The 17,901-nt window shown below is 46.1% G+C and overlaps 1 protein-coding gene across 4 annotated transcripts in view; it reads right to left on the minus strand.

Annotated features, from left to right (window-relative positions):
- GLT1D1 (glycosyltransferase 1 domain containing 1) overlaps positions 1 to 17,901 on the minus strand; it is a 55,719-nt gene that overhangs the window by 12,941 nt on the left and 24,877 nt on the right. For 3 of the 4 annotated variants that reach the window (XM_077920846.1, XM_077920844.1, XM_077920847.1), the window contains 4 exons: positions 12,475 to 12,570; positions 9,313 to 9,383; positions 2,989 to 3,032; positions 1,995 to 2,115 (listed from right to left, as the gene is read on the minus strand). In XM_077920846.1, the coding sequence (XP_077776972.1) occupies positions 1,995 to 2,115; positions 2,989 to 3,032; positions 9,313 to 9,383; positions 12,475 to 12,570 (332 nt within the window). The remainder of the gene's footprint in view (positions 1 to 1,994; positions 2,116 to 2,988; positions 3,033 to 9,312; positions 9,384 to 12,474; positions 12,571 to 17,901) is intronic. The other variant, XM_028709672.2, reaches the window with a different exon arrangement.

A 17,901-nucleotide genomic window follows, 5' to 3' on the forward strand; every position in this document is an offset into this window, starting at 1 on the left:
ACCCAGGAAAGGAGGAGAATTAGACAGCTGTGGGAAGGTGCACATCTTCAGCCTCCGCAACTGCCTCATTGGGATCAAAACCTACCAAAGAAGAGTTGCTGTGCTCATTAGGCCTGACATTCCTATGCAGAGTTAACTCTACTTGATAATAAAGAGTTAACTCCACTTGCTCAGTGTGATTTACTGCTGGTTTGCTCCTGCCACTAAGTTGTGGACCTCCTTTCCCACAGACCTGTTCCTGGCCTTTCACTATGCAGATTTATACCATTTCCAGCTTCTGCTGAAGACACATCTTTTTACAGTGGCCTTTGGCATTTTTTAGGACCAACCCTACTTTGTGATTGTGACTTGATATCATTGTGAGGCCTAGAAACTCCTCTTTTCTCAAAAAGCTGGGACGCTCAGTCTCCCAAGAGAGCTGCTATGAATTCTTATTACGCAAGAATGCCTTACTTCTGTCCATGGCTGCAATAAGATGATAAAAAAAAAATAGCGATAGGATTATCAAGAAAGCGAGGCGGGGCTCTGCTTACTAAAACAGGGCAGCAGAGACAAAAAGTCAAGCCAAAATAAATTACGCAAAGCATGGCCACTATTATGTAAATATAGATGTAGAAACATTACACATCACAAGCATTGTTCAGGCATTATGACACACAAGTAGAATTGCTTGCTGGCCCTGCACCCACCACTGTGTCTCTTCCCTGATGGCAAGAGCTGTTTAATAGTGGAATGGACTCCCTTGGAAGGCTGAACAGAGATTGGATGGCCAACTGTCATGGATGCTTTAGCTGTGATGATTGCAGTGCAGAAGATTGGACTAGGTGGCCCTTGGGATCCCTTCCAACTCTACAATTTTGGGACAGGGGAGGCCTGTTGATTTTGCTAGCCCCAAATTTGAATGAGGTTACTGGGGTGAGTATGGGGCGCGGGTGCCGCTGTGGGTTAAACCACAGAGCCTAGGACTTGCCGATCAGAAGGTTGGTGGTTCGAATCCCCACAACGGGGTGAGCTCCCGTTGCTTGGTCCCTGCTCCTTCCAACCTAGTAGTTCGAAAGCATGTCAAAAGTACAAGTAGATAAATAGGCGGGAAGGTAAACGGCGTTTCCGTGTGATGTTCTGGTTCGCCAGAAGCGGCTTAGTCATGCTGGCCACAGCTCCCTTGGCCAATAAAGCGAGATGAGCGCCGCAACCTCAGAGTCGGTCACGACTGGACCTAATGGTCAGGGGTCCCTTTACCTTTTTACTGGGGTGAGTTACAATTAAATCAGTTAAAAGAAATCTTTGTCAAGAAAACGGGGTAGGTCCATTTCTCTCTCTCTCTCTCTCTCTCTGATGTCAAATGCCAGGGTAAAGTGGTGTGTCTTCAGCACCCAACAAAAGCTACATCATGAAGATGCCAGGTGCATCTATACGCAGAGGGAATGTCACAATTTTGGGGATGCCACAGAGAAGGCTCTGTCCTAGGTTGTAGCCACCCCCTGGACTTCTGAGGGTGCTGGAAGTACCAAGAGGGCCCCCTCTGCTGATCTTGGCACCTGAGATTGACTATAAGTCTCTCTACATCAGGCATAGGCAAACTCGGCCCTCCAGATGTTTTGGGACTACAACTCCTACCATCCCTGACCACTGGTCCTGTTAGCTAGGGCTGATGGGAGTTGTAGTCCCAAAACAGCTGGAGGGCCAAGTTTGCCTATGCCTGCTCTAGATATTGCTGGACAACAGCTCCCATCGCTCCTGATGATTGACGATTTTGATTGAGACTGACAAACAACAAGACGAAGGCCACAGCTTCCCATTCCTCACCCGCTGAGCATTTGTTAATTTCACAGGCCGGCTGAAACTGTGAGTTGCTAACTGTTCCTGCATAATGTTTTAGAGGAAGCCCTTGTGTTTTGCGAGCTCTGAAAGGCAGACAGGGAAACTGATGGAGATTTCAAACCAGCCGAGCAAGGGAACGTTCAACATGAAGGTCAATGTTCAAATGCAATTACCTCTAAGATCGTGGCCGACATCCCCTCCGAAATGGAACTGTTGACAACGGCAAAGCATTTTTTCACAAGAGCGTGCAGGTCTTCTTGAGAGATCTCCTGTAGCAAATGCACCCCATCCGCCCTACCAGGCAAAGATGGTTTAGTCTGTTAGTTGGCCTCCAGACACTGGACTTCAGAGTCGTCTGGAGATAATGGATGGCAGAAAGATTTCAGGTTGAGCTGGGGGTGAAACCTGGGAATTTCTGTGCACAAAGCAGACGCTCTAGCACTAATCTGTGGCCCCTCCCAATAAATTCAGGAACATCCACATAAAATGTGCCACATACTTTGGTGGTGCTATATCAAAATAAACAAGTACTTAACACACACAACTTCCAATGTAGCAGCAAGACAGGATTAATCTCCCTTCTCCTTAAATGTTCCCAACCTCCCCTGCAGCTCCCCCACCCACAAACTGAAACGTAAACATTTTGGATTTCAATTTTGGGTTATAAATGGCTAATTTTGCTCAGAAGCCTCTTTCTCAGAGCAGTGTTCTCAAAGCTACAAACATGAGCCTGACCAAACTGCGGGAGGCGGTGGAAGACAGAAGTGCCTAGCATGCTCTGGTCCATGGGGTCACGAAGAGTCGGACACGACTAAACGACTAAACAACAACAACAACATCAGCTGGCAAGCTGGTTTGCCTTTTCCAACTTGGGTGAAAATCCAAGCCAGAGAAGAATTATGGGGTCATAATGCTTGTCTTGTATTCAAGGTGAATGTTACGAGCCCTTAACACTCGTAATTCTGAGCCAGAAAATGTATGCTTCAGTAAAATCGCCACCTCAAACTGAAGTGAACATAGGAGGTCTCAGTAGGAATTGAGCTTCTCGAGTAAATCTGAGCAACATTGAAAGAGATTTGTTTGAAATGAGAAATTGGGGGAAATAAATACAGCTATATACTTTTCTATTTATTTATTTTTTAAAAAATCTCCAAATTAGGAGCCTACCTTTTAATTTTCTCTTTGACTTCCTCTGCAAACAGTGGATCAACCTACGGCAGGGGAAATAAAACACAAGAAACTTATGAACAGCAAATCATCCTGCACACTGGGAAAATATGAATGGGCTGAGGTTGCAGTTTTGCTGGCTACCAGGGGTGGGGAACCTCAGGACTCAGGCAAAATGTGGCCCTCCGGGCCCCTTCATCCGGCCCTTGGGACTTTCCCCACACCACACACCTAGATCATTGGCTCTGCTTTGAACCCTCCTTGAATGTTTTTGCCTGGATTGAAGGTGTGCTTGAACTCTGATACTGCTTCTCACTTGTCTGGTGGAATGCGTAAGTGTAAAAGTAAAATTTACTTCACTCCTCTACCCCATTTTTTGCCTCTACTCTGCTGATCCTGAAGTGTGATGATGCCTCCTGGTACAAGTCACTGTGATGTTTGGGCTGGAGAAAGCTTTTGAAGCTCCAGAACGAACGACCAGGAGGGAGAGAACATGCCAGCCGGGTAAGTCTCTCTGCCGGATTCCTACTTGTGTGTAGGACCTCCTGACAGTCAGTGGACAAGGAGAACCAAAGGTGGCTGGATCTGCCTTTTTAAATGTTCTGCTGGGCCCATGCTGGCAGGGGGGCAGGCATTCCCCCCCTTCTTTTTTGTTCTGGCCTTAAAAAACCCCTAAAACTATGCCAGCTCTAGGGGTTTAGCCTAAAATTGGATGCGAGATCCTTGCCCATCCAAAAGCTACAGGTGAAGAACTTTCAGATTTGACAAGAATTTCTTCTGCTTCCTCTTACTTCGTTTGTACCCATCTCTAACAGACATTTATTGTTCCAGGGTGGTGTGGGAGCTCGTTTTCCCCAGCACCTCCAACACTGACATATAACTTCCTTTCTACCCTGTTCTACAATGGGTGAGCACTGGCTGTGAACCTATCCAGTGTCTCACTGAAGAAGCAAAGGGAGGTGAGATTTGCCTCCAAGATGGTGACTCTCTCTCTCTCCTTCCCTGGGAAGATCCCATGGTCCTTGGGGAGCACAGGAACCGATTCATCTGGCTGAGCCAGTGTGGTGTAGTGGTTAAGAGCGGTGGACTCGTAATCTGGTGAACCGGGTTCCCTGCTCCTCCACATGCAGCTGCTGGGTGACCTTGGGCTAGTCACACTTCTTTGAAGTCTCTCAGCCCCACTCACCTCACAGAGTGTTTGTTGTGGGGGAGGAAGGGAAAGGAGAATGTTAGCCGCTTTGAGACTCCTTCGGGTAGTGATAAAGTGGGATATCAAATCCAAACTCTTCGTCTTCTTCTTCATCTTATGGCCCCCCAGGAATGCAGCCCAAGACATTCTTGTTCCACCAGGGTTTTAATGAGTTTAAATTTCATTCAGATAGGGTTTCAAAGCCTGTTTTCTTCTCTTGCAGATGCTCTCTTGAACAACATTGGTGTTTAATAGTCACAAAATGCCTTGGCAGAGTCAAATCACCATGCAGAAATGCCTTACAAATAAGTAAATAATCTCATCCACTACAAAGCTGTTTCACTTGGTGTGGTTTCTTCTTTACCAATCCCTGTGCTGCTGCAGTTTAAGAATTTTCAGAAACTTTCCCCCCAAAAAGGAAAGGAAAAAGCAGGTGTGCAATTAAACTTTAGGATATATAAATGTTTTGAGAAATTTCCCAAATTTGTGGGGCTACGGTGGGACGTGCCTGTTTGTTTCTGGGGAAAGTGAAGCAGATGTAAAGTGAAGTGCCTGAAATCTTTCACAGGCTGCATCTGAAGGCATCGGAAACGCAAACCACATTATACCTGCTCCCAATTTTCTCTTCCACCCCAGTTCGCTTTCAAATCTTGCAGTGTATCAGAGTGGAAAGAAACAGAGATTAAAAAGAAAGAAAGAAAAATAACCAGCACAATGAAAAGCAGGAAGGTAATAAGGCAACTCAATGTTCTAATGAAAATATAGGAGCTGAAGGTTCTAAGAGACAAGTTAATAAGAGTGGGGAAATTGCATTCGTTTTGCATCAGAGATGTTTCAGGGCTGGGGAGGGCAGGGGGAATAAATGACAGAAGGGGGCGAACAGTGCAGTTTCCAGGATATCAGACTGGCAAACCTTGCAAGCGGGGTTGATTTACCCAGGAAGATATGGTGTGCGTGTGTTTGCATAAGAATAAATACATGCACACTCTTGTATCCAAAACAGACGCTGAAGGGAGAAAGAACCTGAGAATGTAAGAAAAGCCCTGCTGGATCAGGGCCCATCAAAGCCTGCCTCCTGTTCTTGCAGTGGCCAACCATATGCATGCAAACTGGACCTGATGAGCACAAGAGAAAGTCTCTCCCCTCCGATGGTTTCCAGAAACTGGTATTTAGAAGCACCCTGTGTCCTAACTCCCCAGTGGATGGAAGCAAGCATGAGCAGGCTTCAGGCTTGCGAGATCCACTTTTGCTTTTCAAACTAGAATCCTAGTGGACCTGGACCTTCTGTTTCAACTGGCTTGTTTTACTGCACATTTTAAAATGTGGCTGTTTAATGTTTTGCTTGAGTTGTTTTCTTGCTCTAAATCAGCGGTTCTCAACCTGTGGGTCCCCAGATGTTGTTGGACTACAACTCCCATCATCCCTGAGCTCTGGCCTTGCTAGCTAGGGGTGATGGGAGTTGTAGTCCAACAACATCTGGGGACCCACAGGTTGAGAAAGGCTGCTCTAAATGCTTTGATCTTAGAAGCCACCTTGGCAATTAAGCAGTATGCAAATGAATAAGCAACATGAACAACATGAACAACTCCGTCTTGGGGAAGTGCCACAGCTCAGGGGTAGAGCTTCTGTCTTGCAAGCAGAAGGTCCCAGGTTCAATCCCTGGCATCTCCAGGTAGGGCGGGGAGAGCATCCCTGCCAGAAACTCTGGAGAGCTGCTGCCAGTTTGTGTAGGCAATACTGAGCTATGCAGACCAATGCAAGGCAGCTTCCTATGAACCTCCACAAGCAGCTGGGTCTCCCTCTCCAAACCCTTCCATGGCAGGCAGCATTGCCAGATTCAGAAGCAGAGAGCGCTCCTCCTAATGCGGCAGGAGACTGGAAGGCACAAATCGTATCAGTGGCCTAATACAGCATCAAAGAAACATGACCGAACATGACAAATCAATAGGCGTGGGATCTCTTAAATGCAAAACTTCAGAAGAGGAGGGCAAAATGATTCACTTCAAGCCCTCCCCTCCCCCCACCCGTTTGCAAACAACCATCCTGGATAAACAAATTATTCTTCTTTAATGTGGCCATAAATACAAACTTGGCCTGGAAAACCGCCTTCCTTTTCTTTGATGTTTTATTAGGGGTGGGGGTGGGGGGAGCCTGTCAGTTTATTTATTTATTTAATCCCATTTTATTACATCGCTTCCCATGAAATATTTCAAAGCGGCTTCATATTTATTTGTTTTTAAAAAGAAAGCCTCTGCAATTAAAAACAATTACAGAATTTAATACACAGTGGTACCTCGGGTTACATATGCTTCAAGTTACATACGCTTCAGGTTACAGACTCCGCTAACCCAGAAATATTACCTCAGGTTAAGAACTTTGCTTCAGGATGAGAACAGAAATCGCACAGCAGCAGGAGGCCCCATTAGCTAAAGTGGTGCTTCAGGTTAAGAACAGTTTCAGGTTAAGAACGGACTTCTGCAACGAATTAAGTACTTAACCCGAGGTACCATTGTATAGAGACGCAAACCATAACTGAGGAAGATCTTTGTGTAGAAACATACTCAGCCCGTGTCAAAATATACCACATAGGATTTGGCCTATTGAGAATTTATCATCGGAGTGCTTGAGTATATATAAAATTATGTTATTGATATGAAGAATTCCCTCTTCTGCCCCCTTACATCCCCCCCCGGGGGGGAAATTAACTCTGATATTAGTTGCTGCATTGGAGAACTTACCCTGGAGAATTTAACCTGAAGGGCATTTGTTTTCCGTTACTTCTCTTCCCACCCCACTGCCCTCGACTTCAAACTTTCTCAGCGCTGCAAAGTTTCTCGCTGGATTCCAGTAAATCTGTTTTACCGGGGGCGTATCACCCCTGCCACTTCCATTGTCAGCTGGAATTCTGTGCAGACTCTTGCCAGACAGAAATCTCAGTCGTTTGCTACCAGCTGACATCTGTTAATTATGTGCAAACGCAAGACCGGCAGGAATGGCTTCAAAATAGCCTGAACACAGAGATGAGCTGTTAGTGCAGTCACAGGACATGTTTGATCCTACTTGGTACAGCGGTCAAGAAGGACGATCTGTATTTCAAAAGAGCAAATGGCACAGATGGAGGCAAACTGCAGCTGGGGGCGGGGGAGTCTGATTTTTAAAACAGGAAACAACACAAATGAAATGTTCTTTCCTTTCTTTCTCTCTCTCTCTCTCTGCCTTGTGGTTCTGATCTGGTTTGGGACTGTTGCCTTTGCTTTTAAACTACAACATAAAAATTTGTCATGTGTGAGCATGTAGCTTGGTCTTTTTGTGGACTCAGTGATGTTACCGGCACTTGGGACATCCAAGAGAAATGAGTCCCACAGGTTAACAACCTTGTTTTGTATATTCCGTTTCAATATACAATGTGTATGCAGGTAGCTCAGTTCTGTTATCATTCATTGGTTGTATGCTTTGTATTGTATTTTCAGCTGGTGAAGACTATCACGAAACAGTAGTACCATTCCGGAAACACTGTCCTTGAGACTTTTGGGACGTCCTCCGTTGGAACTTTTGAAAAACATTTGCGAAAACCTTACTTTTTAGACGTTTGAGTCGTCTTTTCATTTCTACCTTCTGAATGATATTCTATTACATATGATTTAACAGTTATTAGCCTACGTGTTGTGTCTTCATTTTTGTTTGGACAGCCGCTTCGTCAAGCTGATTGAAGGAGAACTCCACACCGTGAAAGGCAGAGATTGCATCAGGTGATTTTGGGTCTGTTGTGGCTATCCTACCCCCACTCCACGAACACCCCAAACCAACATAGAATCATAGAATCATAGAGTTGGAAGAGACCACAAGGGCCATCGAGTCCAACCCCCTGCCAAGCAGGAAACACCATCAGAGCGCTCCTGACATATGGTTGTCAAGCCTCTGCTTAAAGACCTCCAACGAAGGAGACTCCATCACACTCCTTGGCAGCAAATTCCACTGTCGAACAACTCTTACTGTCAGGAAGTTCTTCCTAATGTTTAGGTGGAATCTTCTTTCTTGTAGTTTGGATCCATTGCTCCGTGTCCGCTTCTCTGGAGCAGCAGAAAACAACCTTTCTCCCTCCTCTATATGACATCCTTTATATATTTGAACATGGCTATCATATCACCCCTTAACCTCCTCTTCTCCAGGCTAAACATGCCCAGCTCCCTTAGCCGTTCCTCATAAGGCATCGTTTCCAGGCCTTTGACCATTTTGGTTGCCCTCCTCTGGACACGTTCCAGTTTGTCAGTGTCCTTCTTGAACTGTGGTGCCCAGAACTGGACACAGTACTCCAGGTGAGGTCTGACCAGAGCAGAATACAGTGGCACTATTACTTCCCTTGATCTAGATGCTATACTCCTATTGATGCTGCCCAGAATTGCATTGGCTTTTTTAGCTGCCGCGTCACACTGTTGGCTCATGTCAAGTTTGTGGTCAACCAAGAATCCTAGATCCTTTTCACATGTACTGCTCTCAAGCCAGGTGTCCCCCATCTTCTATTTGTGCCTCTCATTTTTTTTGTCCAAGTGCAATACTTTACATTTCTCCCTGTTAAAGTTCATCTTGTTTGTTTTGGCCCAGTTCTCTAATCTGTCAAGGTCATTTTGAAGTGTGATCCTGTCCTCTGGGGTGTTAGCCACCCCTCCCAGTTTGGTGTCATCTGCAAACACTAAACCTTTTTTTCCCACTAAAAAAAAAAGGAAATTCTATGAGGAGCAGAGGCAGTTTAGTGGGTTATATTTTACTCTAACATTTTCAGATGGCCTAAAAAACAAAAAATACAATTGTGCAAACTGGAAGTGAGTAGAGGGAGAATTATGGGTTTTTGAAGGGATACCTGCTGAGACCTTATGTGGGTGCCATAGGAGGTACATGTGGGCACACTGGCACGTAAGAGCACCAGGCTGGCAATCCTTGGTTTAGTGTGACCTTAAGGGCAGACAGATCTGACCCACGGGGCATAATCTAGCAAGACATTCAGGTGGAATCCCCACACAGCAGTTTTGAGGGATGACTCCTTCTCAGTGGGGGGCTATAGACTTAACAGTGCCTGCCTGCCATAGCACATGAAAACAAATTCACACAAAGAATTTATATTTAGAAAGAATGCTTACAAAGAAAACGGGGAAACTTACTGCGGGTCCAATTATAATCAGGTGTGTGCTGGGCTCCTCTCGGTGCCATTCTATCAAACAACAGGAGAGAGTTCCGGTTACAGGAAAATAAGCGTCATATTGTTCTGGTTAGGGCACTGTAAAGAGAAACTCGGGCAATCCATCAGTTAATTGGTTTATGCAAATTTTGACTCATTAATAAAAAAAAGGAAGGTGCCCCCAACCTACTGGGCAGCAGACTTAAAATTAATTAATCAATCAACCACAAAGTTATTTTGCTGTTTCTGGAGGGAGGCACTTGTGAAAAGTCAATGAACACAGAAGCACTGGTCAGGGTAACAGGAACTGAACTCTGCATTTCCATAGCAGACGTGATACTGGAAAGCTCTTTGCAATCACTGTTGTGCTGATGCATCAATCATTCCGGCAAACCCGACAGCCATTATGCCCAATTCACAGCTGGGGGACTGAGGCCAAGACATTGTGATTTTTCCAACTGCCCTACATCTTGCAGAGCTCCTTCAGATACAGGTACTACTTGCTCTCTCTCCTAGCCATGGTATTTTGGCCCTCCTGTAGCTCAGTTAAAGAAACCATACTTGATCAAATCATATGCATCTTAATGAATTATTCAATCAATCAAATCTGCATGTGAATAAAACAGTCTACTATATATTTTGGAAAGTTGTTTGCTCGTTTGCTTTAAGCATTTGGACATCTCATAAGAGTTGGTATTTTGCATTATGCTTCCTGGGTTCAAGAAGCAAGTTTTCATCTATGCTTGGATAAAATTGGATGCCATTTTGAATCAAGATGGAGGACTGAACCTGTCAAAACCGCACTGATTTAAAACCAGATTCCAAAACCACACCAATATTTGTTTTTTGTCCCTTAAGAATTCCTAAGTAACACCAGGCACGAGGCTGCTAGTTCTAAAGAAAAACAACGTTCTGTCCCAACAAATTAATAAACAAGTTGTTACTTATTTTAGTACAGTGCTAGCAGAGGCATCCTTCCTCCTATCTCACGCTCATACATGAGAACATCTCTTCCTGGATGCTGCCCGTGGTGACAAGCACACACACATGATCTATGCCTCTCCACACACACACAACCCAGTGGTCCTGCTTCCTTCATCTGCAAAAGTACGAACATCTGGCCAATTAATTGACTGAACCTCACACAATCAACCTGCTAAGATTTCTTCAGTCAAGTGACAGCCCTATGTAGCAGCGAAGTGGATTACTACCCCATGTTCAGAATTTACAGCTCAGCTTCAACGCAGAGACTGGATTAGCCTGATGATTAAATTCATTGCTTAATCAATGTTCTCTTGCTGAGGGTCAGTTCCGAAGCCTTGTCACTTACGTGGTTTCTCTTCAGTACAAGTGTAAATGCTTGTGCTCAAAGCTGTCTCCCTGAAGCCTGTCCCCTCCATCTCTCTCTCTCTCTCTCTCTCTCTCTCTCTCTCTCTCTCTCACACACACACACACACACACACACACACACACTGCCATCCAGTCCCTGCCCCTGATTCTGTGTTCAGTAGACTTCTTGACCTTTCCTTAAAAAAAATATTCCATGGCCTTGCCCAACTTGATCGCTTGGGCCTCATTTCTCATTGTGCCAGCCTTCCCCCAACCTGGTGCCCTCCAAGGCTTCAGATCCCACCAGACCCAACTAGCAGACTGCTTTGGGCTGATGGGAGTCCATCAACCTCAGGAGGACATCAGGTTGGAGAAGGGCTGGGGCAGGAACTACTGAGCCAAGTGGGACTATCAAGGGCAGGGGAGAAAGATTTGGTGTTGGCCAACAGGTAATGGCTTTTCCCACCTGCCTTGGCCCCCACCCACCTTAGGAGCCTTCATAAAGGAGCTGTTTCCAGAGGAAGAACTATGTGGGTTGGGGGGTTGGAGAGACTCTGCCATCAGGAGACGCTGCTCCACCTCCAGCCCAAGGAACCTTTCACAAGGGAGCTGCTGCCATGGATATTATGTGTATGTGTCTCTTTAATGGACTGAATAGAGGGAAAGATTATGAGTCACGAGGGTGTGGGGAGTGTATGTGTGGACTTAACAGTGCTTAGTTTGTTTTTTGGCTGCTGCTTTGTTAATGTTAATATTGCTTCGCAGATTGTAAACATGTATTGATTTGTTAATCATATAACATGAATTTTGCTTTGTGATGTTTAGCTTATTTTTTTAGTTATAATAAAATAAAGAATTGTCCAGTAGCACCAGACTATCTCAGGCCTATTTAACATCTTCTAACATTGGGTATGTCATCAAATGCCAACAGTGCCCTTCAGCTCTCTATATTGGCTAAACAGGCCAAACCCTACACCAAAGGATAGGTAAAGGTAAAGGTACCCCTGCCCGTACGGGCCAGTCTTGACAGACTCTAGGGTTGTGCGCTCATCTCACTCTAGAGGCCGGGAGCCAGCGCTGTCCGCAGACACTTCCGGGTCACGTGGCCAGCGTGACATCGCTGCTCTGGCGAGCCAGAGTCACACACGGAAACGCCATTTACCTTCCCGCTAGTAAGCGGTCCCTATTTATCTACTTGCACCCGGGGGTGCTTTCGAACTGCTAGGTTGGCAGGCGCTGGGACCGAGCAACGGGAACGCACCCCACCATGGGGATTCGAACTGCCGACCATGCGATCAGCAAGTCCTAGGCGCTGAGGTTTTACCCACAGCGCCATCTGCGTCCCTAAGGATACCAAAAGGATAAATGGACATAAGGATACACCAAAGGATAAATGGACATAAATCTGACATCAGGAATCACAAGACAGAGAAACACAAAAGCTTATACCAAAACAAACTTAGTTGGTCTATAAGGTGCCACTGGACAATTTATTATTTATCCCCCCCCCCCCCCGACTGCGTCAGATCAACACAGCTATTTACCTGAATTTATTTTTTAGTTGTTGCTTTGTTAACACGGTTTAACAGAGTGTCATTGTTTCACCAACGATTTGTTAATTATTCTAAATGTTTTGTGCTGTATCTGTGATGTTCTATTACATTCCATCATGCTATTGTTATTTATCGTTTGTAAGCCTTTTGGGGATCCCTTTGAATGAAAAGTGGCACAGAGACATCATAAATCAAAACCAATCCTGCATTTGCTACAAAGCGAAAGAGAAAGGGGTACCAACCTGCAAAAGCATCCACTAAATAAAGAGGATCCTTGACTCTTCTTAGACCACATATCAAGAGGAAGAGGCGCAGACTGCTGTTGTCCTGGAGAATCCCTGTATGATGATGAAGAAGAAGAAGAAGAAGAAGAAGAAGAAGAAGAAGAAGAAGAAAGAATGTCAAGAAAGCTTAAACATGCCTGGAAATGTGAAATACAGAAATCAGGAAAGTTATGGTTCCACCCTTCCTCTTGGCTTTCCCACCATCCTTGGACTTGGATGGTGAGCTCCCAATGACATCCTCATCCTGTCAAATCAGACATGGGGCCTTGAAGTCACCACAGCCTCAAGGACACAGGGCCAACTACTGCATAGACAAAGCCTTGGGTAGCCCCAGTGCTTGGTTGAAGACTGCCAAGGCTCCTGACGTGCTTAGAGAGACTTGTCTGGACTTTGATGACCTGCGTCCAGAGCTGACTTGACCTGCTTTGTTACCTCAACTCCTCTGCTGAGCCCCAAAGACCCGGCAGAACAGGACAAAGATGGCACCACAGGCTGGGCCATCAACCTTTGTAGGGCCAGCAGGCACATGTGGAATTTTGCAGAAGTGCTGTGGGTGCCAGTCACAAAACGGCTGCCAAAGGGGGCTTTGTGGTATTGCACCAAACGGCTGCCACATCTAACAGAGCAGGGAGGAGCATAAAGTGGTGTAGATTTTCTCCCCAATGAATGAAGGGGGCAGGGAGGAGGGAGGCAATTAAATCAGCCACTGCCATGCTCACTTACGGGAAAAAGCTCTTTCCACCTCTCTTCTGCTCAGAATGGTAAGCAGAGCAAGTGTCTGATCCAAGGCTTCCACTGGTGAGCCAACGCAAGCAGAAACCAAGCAGCATAGATTTCTGAGGGCACATTTACGGAGACCTTTCATGGACCTTCCATGGAGAGCACTGGTGCCCATGTGTGAAAGGTTGGCAACCCCTACTATATGTGTTTTATAGGTGTGTGTCCAGAGATAACAAGAGAGCTTCCACATCCTTGAGAGCAGTACATGTGAAAAGGATCTAGGAGTCTTGGTTGACCACAAACTTGACATGAGCCAACAGTGTGACGTGGCAGCTAAAAAAGCCAATGCAATTCTGGGCTGCATCAATAGGAGTATAGCATCTAGATCAAGGGAAGTAATAGTGCCACTGTATTCTGCTCTGGTCAGACCTCACCTGGAGTACTGTGTCCAGTTCTGGGCACCACAGTTCAAGAAGGACACTGACAAACTGGAACGTGTCCAGAGGAGGGCAACCAAAATGGTCAAAGGCCTGGAAACGATGCCTTATGAGGAACGGCTAAGGGAGCTGGGCATGTTTAGCCTGGAGAAGAGGAGGTTAAGGGGTGATATGATAGCCATGTTCAAATATATAAAAGGATGTCATATAGAGGAGGGAGAAAGGTTGTTTTTTGCTGCTCCAGAGAAGCGGACACGGAGCAATGGATCCAAACTACAAGAAAGAAGATTCCACCTAAACATTAGGAAGAACTTCCTGACAGTAAGAGCTGTTCGACAGTGGAATTTGCTGCCAAGGAGTGTGGTGGAGTCTCCTTCTTTGGAGGTCTTTAAGCAGAGGCTTGACAGCCATATGTCAGGTGTGCTCTGATGGTGTTTCCTGCTTGGCAGGGGGTTGGACTCGATGGCCCTTGTGGTCTATTCCAACTCTAAGATTCTATGATTCTATGATCCTGAAAATCAGAACAGCTCTGAAAATTAAGAACACCCCTCTCCAAATCCTTCACCACTGCCTGCCAATCAGCTCCCTCAACACTACGCCTGACATTTCAGTTGTTAACATGAGAGGGAAATCTACTGAAGATATGCTCTTCGTCATGCTTCAAATGCATTCTTTTTTAAAAAAATTAATAATAGTAATAATCTGCCAAGGGAAGTTTTTCAAAGTGCCACTCGAGTCAATGTCAGTCCAGTTGAGGTATGAAATTCAAAAAATAAAATAACACACACACACACCCCATCATGTTTAAAGACGAAAGAGAAGGGACAGAACATAAAGGGAACAGCAAAGTCTGAGATGAGGCAGCTTGAGAAGGCAACAGTTGAGATAAGAGCGGGGTTGGAATGAGCTTCAGAGTGTCATGGTCTGGTTCATGGGCGATCAACGTCCCGGCTGGGGACGTTGGGACCGGGGGCAAGATGGCGGGGTGGGAGAAGGAACGGGAGTCCAGAAGTCAGGATTCAGTAACCCTGAGTCCAAGGGTCAGAGAGCCAGGAGTCAAAAAGCCAAGGGTCCAAGGATGAGGAAGCAAGGAGTCAAGGAACCAAATGCAGCAAGGCAGTGAAGGGGTTCTGGTTCTGTGGCAAAGAGCCGAAGGGAAAACGCTGACCTTATATCCCTTCCCGGCTCTTGCCACCAGATGCTGCGAGTTACCAATCGGCCTCACCTGTGCAGCCGTGCCTTGCCTCTTCAGAACAAACTTAGGAAGGCCCCTGTCCTGCAGGGTCCTATTGGTCACAGGGCTTGGCTCCTGTACGCACACCTGACACAGAGTTAGGGAATGTAAGAAGAGCCCTGCTGGATCCGGCCAATGGCCCGTCTAGTCCAGCATCCTGTTCTCACAGTGACCAACCAGAGGACCATGCGAAGCCCACAAGGAGGACCTGAGCACAGCAGAATTATTCCCACCTCTGATTTCCAGCAACTGGCATTCAGAGGCCTACTACCTCTGAGGTACCATAGCCCTTGCAGCTAGTAGCCATATAAAGCCAGTTTCTTTATAAGGCTGAGCCAGACCATTGGTCCATCAAGCCCTATATATTAAGGTAAAGGTAAAGGTACCCCTGCCTGTACGGGCCAGTCTTGAGAGACTCTGGGGTTGTGCGCTCATCTCACTCTATAGGCCGGGGGCCAGCACTGTCCGGAGACACTTCCGGGTCACATGGCCAGCGTGACAAAGCTGCATCTGGTGAGCCAGCGCAGCACACGGAAACGCCGTTGACCTTCCCGCCATTAAGCGGTCCCTATTTATCTACTTGCACCCGGGGGTGCTTTCGAACTGCTAGGTTGGCAGGCGCTGGGACCGAAAGACGGGAGCGCACCCCGCCGCAGGGATTCGAACCGACCTTTCGATCGGCAAGTCCTAGGCACTGAGGCTTTTACCCACAGCGCCACCCGCGTCCCCTAAATAATATATTACATTATTATTATTAAAAAATGTTTAGGGGCACTCTCTTGTTCCTACTCATGTTGAAATACTGCCCCTCAATGAGGCCAAACTTAAATTCACAAAACGTTTAGGGGTATGCGTACCGCACTGGCGCTGTTCCACTGTCTCCCCCATACTTTCTGCTGGCCTTGGCAGGAATGCTACAGATAATTCCACAGGTGAGGAACCTGTGGCATTCCAGATGTTGCTGTGCTCTGATTCCCATCAGATGCCTGCCTGCATGGCTAATGGTCAGGGATGATGGGAGTTGTAGTACAGAAGCATCTGGAGGTTTCCTCCTCCATAGATAAACGGGGAAAGCTCTCTCCCATTGCATAATTTTCTCTCTGTGTTGTCCTAAAAGAAGAAAAAAAAGACAACCCAGCAAATAACCCTCTGCCAGTAAGTTTCCTGCCTCTTAATTTCCTAAAACCTTTGTGATCTTTTTCAAAACAGCCATGAAACGCAGGAATATCAACCACCCCGAGCTACTGAAGTAGTTCCCGAAAGCTCGTTTCCCTAAATGTCACCAGGGATTGGTAGCACGTTCCAGCAATATCGCTTTTGAAAATTAAAAACCAAGCCAGGGATTTTAAAATGCTTTCATCTTCACAACATTTCCGTTTGGCTTCCATCTGAATAGGCCGGCTCCATCATATAAGCTCCAGACAACCGAAAAGGTGATTTTAAAGGAGGTAATTTGATTCACATTTTAATTTTCTTGTTTGAGGGTATATATCCACACACACATACACACAATCTCCGAGTCCAAACACAATTACAAAATGTTTGACTAAACAGCAAAAAAAGAAATAAAAAGGTAATCAAAATATTTCTAAAGCTCAAAACTGCATTTCTTTTATAAGAAAGGAGAACAGCTATTCTTAATGGCAGTTCAATATTTTAAAAATACCAACACAGTCTCCAAATTGGTTTATTTATTTCTTTTCTTTTGCTATCCTCCCTTTACACAATTTTGCTCACAGCAGATGAATTCCTTAATTTTTAATAACCATTCTTTCAATACTGACACTTCCCCTCAGTATTTTAGCACAGACCACTCTAGCATCTATTAACATAAGAAAACTCCCTTCTCTTTCTTTTAACTAGCAACCGTTTTAAAGTTTTTTCTTCTTCTTGCAGTTCAAGGATGTAACCCACCTCCCGCCCCCTCATGAGATAGCAAAGAACTGGTGGGTTTTTTACCCCAGAATAGCCACCACAGGTGTTAAGGCCTCTGAACAGAAGCATCAAGAAGCAAAGAGCCGCTGCAATAGGGAGGTAGACAGGCATCCCCACACCCCAGAAGCGCTGTGGCTTATCGCAATATACTTTCAAAACATGTTGGTCACATTCACAGAAACTTAGCCTTAGGAAAAAAGAGAGACTTTTAGGAAGACTGGATTCTGCTCTTAGTTTATATTCCTGTGCAGCTGGTGGATGGTGGCATGGGTGTAGCTCAGCTTCTACAAAACCAGAATAGGTGGAGTTTCCAATGAACATCTGGAACAGATCTAATCCCCTGAGCTGCATCTACATTAATGGTTTCTACCTGAAAAGCTGGGACACGGGTGGCGCTGTGCGTTAAACCACAGAGCCTGGGGCTTGCCGATCAGAAGGTTGGCGGTTCAAATCTCTGTGACGGGGTGAGCTCCTGTTGTTCGGTCCCTGCTCCTGCCAACCTAGCAGTTCGAAAGCACGTCAAAGTGCAAGTAGATAAATAGGTAACACTCAGGGGGGAAGGTAAACGGCATTTCTGTGCTGCTCTGGCTCGCCAGAAGCGGCTTAGTTGTGCTGGCCACATGACCCGGAAGCTGTACGTCGGCTCCCTCGGCCAGTAAAGCGAGATGAGCGCTGCAACCCCAGAGTCGTCCGCGACTGGACCTAATGGTCAGGGGTCCCTTTACCTTTACCTGAAAAGGTAACTTCCAAGTTAAGCTCCCTTGCAGCCCTGACATTCACTGATCATTCTCCTCTGTCCTCCCTGGCAGCACGGCTGCAATGAAAGCAAGCGCTCTGCTTGTGATGACAAAGTCCGCCGCGACACTTGAGGCTCATCTTGCACCTTCCTGCATTTGGGCCCTGCTGTGAGTCGCGATCCAAATTTGCAGGCGCGAAATTGCTCAAGAAAGGAAGGGTCAGCCCATGCCTATCACCAAAGCGCCCTGCTTGAAATTTTAATTATACGTATGTTATAGGCATTCGGCTTGGACGGAGACTCCGCTGGGCTCCACGCACATT

The sequence above is a fragment of the Podarcis muralis genome, chromosome 16 (genome assembly GCF_964188315.1).
Source record: "Podarcis muralis chromosome 16, rPodMur119.hap1.1, whole genome shotgun sequence".
NCBI lineage: Eukaryota > Metazoa > Chordata > Lepidosauria > Squamata > Lacertidae > Podarcis > Podarcis muralis.